Source organism: Lactuca sativa, chromosome 3, assembly GCF_002870075.4.
Source record: "Lactuca sativa cultivar Salinas chromosome 3, Lsat_Salinas_v11, whole genome shotgun sequence".
NCBI classification, from domain to species: domain Eukaryota; kingdom Viridiplantae; phylum Streptophyta; class Magnoliopsida; order Asterales; family Asteraceae; genus Lactuca; species Lactuca sativa.
In genome coordinates, this window is record NC_056625.2 from 38,207,234 (window position 1) to 38,212,419 (window position 5,186).

Consider the following 5,186-nt stretch of genomic DNA (forward strand, 5'->3'; position numbering starts at 1 on the left):
CAGATGCATACAAAGTTTGATATTAAATTAAATTGATTAAAAAGAGCAGTGAAGATATTACAAATGAAACATATACATTTGAAAAAACGATTGATGTTTAGTGAGCTGAATAGTTATATACCGTAACAGTTACATACTTTGGTTCATATTACGATTATGAAGCCTTCAAACTGATTAAAAAAAACAGATATATACACAAAGAAAGTGATAAAAACAACAGTAGAAGGAATAATCAGATGAATGAAAGAGTTACCTTAAAGAAAAACCACGGTTGAATGAAAGAGTTACGAATGAAACATATACATTTAAAAAAACGATTGATGTTTACTTAACTGAATACTTATATACCGTAACAGTTTCATACTTTGGTTCATATTACGATTATGAAGCCTTCAAACTGATTAAACAAAACAGATATATACACAAAGAAAGTGAAAAAAAAACAGTAGAAGGAATGATAAGATGAATGAAAGTGTTACCTTAAAGAAAAACAGAACACGATTTTAGATGGTCTACTGTAATTGATATATGTCTTCCTGTGGAAATTGTAATCGCTGTGAATGAAGAAACCGTGATATTTGTATTTTAAAAACAAAGATTAGGTATGTTGCGGTATTTAAGGAATTGATAAGAATTTACCTTTTGACAGATTCAATTATCGTATTTTAGCAATTTTTTATTAATTACCTTCCTTTTTTTGTTTGAAATGCAGCAAAATTGACGTGGTGAATGAAGGGTAGAACCGGAAATTCACTTAGTGAAAAAAGTAGGAAAATTCGAAAGGGGGAAGGCTATATGATTGACAAGTGTCTAAGTTGTACTTATTTATTATAATAGGAGATTAATTATTTAGTTGCACTTGGGTACAAACACATAGAACTCCATAATAATTGAAAAAGCTTATCCAACTCATTTTACTGTATAACATCCTAATTAAGTTTTGAAATATTTTTATTGATTAAAATTATATTATTTTCTAAAAAAGTTAATTATAAATAATTAATTATAAATTGATTTTTTTATAAAATATCAATAAAAATATCTAAGGGGTTGCTTATCAACATCAGACTTTATTTTTAATCGCCCTTTGTTTTTAAGGAAGGTAAAATACAAAGGACCTTTTTATTTTTGTAAAGATTTAGCTTCTTTTCCCACAACTCGAAAGTGGATAGAAAGATTTAGAAGAAAAAAGCATAGAATCACTCTCTGTTCCCATACGATGAAGCCAATTTTACCATTTTGACCTTAAAAGAATTGATTTTCTACTTTGCCGTACTTCTCGTATTTTTATTACTTCACGTGAAAAATTTTAGCTACTATAATTCAGTAATACTATAACTCAGTACTTCTCTATCTTTTAAACTAGTTTTTTCAATTTCATTATTTAATTTTTTAGATTGAAAAAAATAATATGTAGCGGTGGATATACCAAACTCATTTGTTGTAGTGGTAAGTATATCAGATAACCTTATATTGCATCATTTTTGCCAAACTAACGTTGTTTCAAATCTCAAAAGATTAATCAAAACAACCGAATATAAGATTTGAAATGAGGCACCATTTAACATCAACATTTGTATGAATCTCCTGATCATATCGCAAACTATTTATAGACAAAAAAGCTACAAACACATTACACATACATACCATTGGTATAAAAGATTTCAAAAGCATGTATCATTCCCATATACAATTAGCAAAATGCAAATAATTACATATGTACGTACAGCTAATATATTACATAATACCTATATTATATAACAGATGTGCTGTTGTTAAATAGTTTTTGGGTTTTCTTGCCTTTCCAGATAAGCTGATGGAAACCACCCTGTCTTTCCATTGCATTCTCCTTCAGACCATCCACTAGGAGACACCTGTCAAGTTTTACAAAACCAATATAAAATTCTTTATAACTTAAAAAATTGACCAAATAAATAACCTAATTTAAAAATAAGTAAAACTACAAAGAGGGATACCTGGCGCACAATCACAAAATCATCAACAGAAAGACTTAGTTCGCCATCTGCTTGAGCATCAAACGGATGAACCACCTAAATAGGATAAAAGGTGATGAGTATTAGGAGGGCATTCACGTCTTTTCCACATGTTTTAGTGGGACAAAAAGTTACAACTTTTGTCCTATTGACATCAGTCCCAGTGTCCACAGAATGCAGTACAATCTGTTTTATACCCAATATTTACCTTTCCAATAAAATAGTCATAATCTTGATTTTCACTCAGATGCTTTTCATGCTCATGTTGAGGGGCACCATCAGATGGAACAATTGTATCTTTCTCATTAGCAGATCGAGACGATTCTTGCATATGCTTTGCCAAAATCATCTGACACGTATAACAAAAAGATTTCTTATAAACTAAAAAAAAAACAAAAATTATAAAGCTTCTACTTCTAGTTGACCTCAGTATGTAACTCCTCTAGGATAGCCAAAACATGGCGATGATAATCCCTTTCAGCATCCACCTAACAGTTTGAACATATATCAATTCTTGTATAATAACATAAAAAAATAAAAGATGGATGCTTTATTCAAGAAATATATATATAAGATTACCATCATAAGAAGCTTTTGCATGGTTATTTTCTGTTGGTGTTCTTCCACTGACAACATAGCAGAAATAGCTTCTTTTTGAAGTGTTACCATGGAAGCACGAACCTCACTTAACTTTGTTTCCATGTTTTTAAGTTTCACGACACTCTCTGTATTTGGATCTCTAAACTTTGTTTGACGCCTTAAAACCTCCACTGCCTAAAAAGCATTTAATTTCAAATATTTTTTATAAAATATAATATTTAAATAGTCAAAAATAAAACATACCTGTGTTTCAACTTCTTGGCGAAGTCTGTCACAACTTCGAGCCAAATGGCGAGCGTCCTCTAATGGAGCTCCTTTGATTGATGCTCTCAGTGGCTCACATACCTATACATATTATAATAAATGTTATTGTGACATCAGAATGATATTTTTTATATAAAAATGAAGTTACCTGATTGTTAAGTATCTCAAGCATAGTGTCCCTCTTGTCTTCAATAGACCTTTGTGAAGTCCCAAGTTCTAGAGCAGCCTTTGCAAGGGGAAAATCAGCAGTTGTACTTTCGGTACCAAATTTGTGACAATCTTCAGCCAATCTTTTTGCTATAAATGTTGAGACAAACGATTCATTTTCCAATAATTTAGATATAGAAGACCTTGATAAAATAGAAAGAAACAAAACAGAAAAAAAAATTGCACACCTATATGTTTTTGTTTTCTGCTTATTGAAATAAACCCTTCAACACCACGAACAATGTCCTTTTGAAAATGCTGAGACATAAATTAAGGGGTTAAGTAACATCAGAAAGTTGTTGATTCTTGATGGTTGAATATATAAGAAATAAACAATGAAAGAACCTTAAAAGGGGCTTTAAGCATACCTTAGTTACCCTTGTAGAATTACATAGATCTTGAAGTTTTTGGTGACAATGAAGTTCGTCATCATCAAATATTTCGGCATCTTTACCCAGACGACTTAACACAGCCTACCAAAAAGAAGAGTAGACAAACATTGCAATTTGACAGCAAAGTTACAGGAATGAAAAGTTTCCACAGATGCAACAAAAATGGGCGGGTTTTTTTCTTCCATGTATTGTATCATCACTTAAAATGACAACACATAAGTAGTTTTCTATCTTCAATACACAAAATCGATTCTATGAAGTAGAAGAGTAAGTTAAACCAACAATCATAATCAAAACACAACGTTTTCACACAGGGTTTTAAACCTTCGATCAGACAGATTGTTCCATATTTAGGGTAATTTAAAAATCGGAAGCGATTCACGAAATCCTAAACAAACTATGAAACTAACTAAAGAAGGAATCACGAATATTAGGGCTGATCATCTTCTAATAGTTACTGATAAAACTACCTGTTGTTGTTTCGCTACTTGTTCCCTGAGTTTGCTTGCTTGCTTTCGTATAGCGTCCATTTCCGATATTCCAAGTCAAAACCGAACTTATGGAAACAGATGAATCAACCAATGATGAAGAAACTTTGATTTTGTTGTTCGATGGAAGATATCTGTTGTTAACGCGTATAGGAGAAATTTGATGGCAGAAAAAGGTATGAATATGAACAATGACAGGAGTTTTAGAAAGTTATTCGAAAGATACGATTTGACACAGTTTGTAACTGTTTAGGCGCGCCTATTTACTCATCGCCTCGGTAGTAGTCTTTTTGTTTAATCACAAGTACGGTTTACATCCCCGTGTTACAACATAAACCGACAATATGTTGTAAGAAAATTATTCTAAATAAAGGTGTACTTGGAGTAGGGATCTTATTCGGTTCGGAACCGGACCAATCCGATCCGAACTTGGATAACCTAAAAACTGAATAAAAGTAATTGAATGAACCGAATAGGGATCTTATTCGGTTCGGTATTAATCGGTTTGGTTCGATTATTACCCGAATAACATGTATAAGATATAACCGAAAAAACCGAATAAACCGTATTAGGATTTTATAACCTGAATGACATTTACAATATGATTATAAACATTGTATTTTTTATGACTTTTGTAGCTTATGATTCCATAACAAATCTTTTAAAGAAACAAATTTGTTAATTAAAAAAAATAAAGTATACATGATTGTTTCAAAGGTGAAAAAAAATGTTAGAATTTATGTAGTAAGAATGTAAACACGAATTAACTATTATTGAGATATAAGAATGTAAAATCTAAACACCAAAATCTTAAGATATAGTTATGAAGCAACATACTAAACATTAAACATTAAACACCTAAGAATCTATATATAAGTATATAAGTTAAACATTAAACATTCATCACCCAAAATAAAATAATTTTAAGTTTTTAACGATATCCAAAATAACATTTGTCAAACATGAATTAACTATTCAGAAATATTGATTGGTTCTTTTCCCTTTTCACCTCTATTGATTATCGCATTTTCTAAAGCTTTCGCGACCTCATCATCTTTCAAAATTTCATCATTGTTATCCATAATTGGCTTTCTTGATTTTCATACCCAATCTTGACTGCAAACCAAAGCCTCTACAATCGACTCGATTGAATGTAGGTCATTCGGTGTAGCAAGAAAAATACGATTAAAAGAATGACTTTTCAATTTCGGGTCAGGTATTTAGAACCGAATAAACCCTTA

The 5,186-nt window shown here is 30.9% G+C and overlaps 1 protein-coding gene across 1 annotated transcript; it reads right to left on the minus strand.

Annotated features, from left to right (window-relative positions):
* Positions 1 to 1,623: 1,623 nt before the first annotated feature.
* LOC111905212 (SH3 domain-containing protein 1) lies at positions 1,624 to 4,202 on the minus strand. The gene is made up of 10 exons (XM_023900900.3): positions 3,928 to 4,202; positions 3,434 to 3,538; positions 3,254 to 3,323; positions 3,007 to 3,155; positions 2,838 to 2,939; positions 2,574 to 2,768; positions 2,420 to 2,482; positions 2,203 to 2,343; positions 1,977 to 2,051; positions 1,624 to 1,874 (listed from the first exon to the last, which is right to left on the minus strand). Exons 1-10 carry the CDS (start codon positions 3,985 to 3,987, stop codon positions 1,776 to 1,778), a joined length of 1,059 nt encoding a protein of 352 aa, XP_023756668.1. The 5' UTR covers positions 3,988 to 4,202; the 3' UTR covers positions 1,624 to 1,775.
* Positions 4,203 to 5,186: the final 984 nt, after the last annotated feature.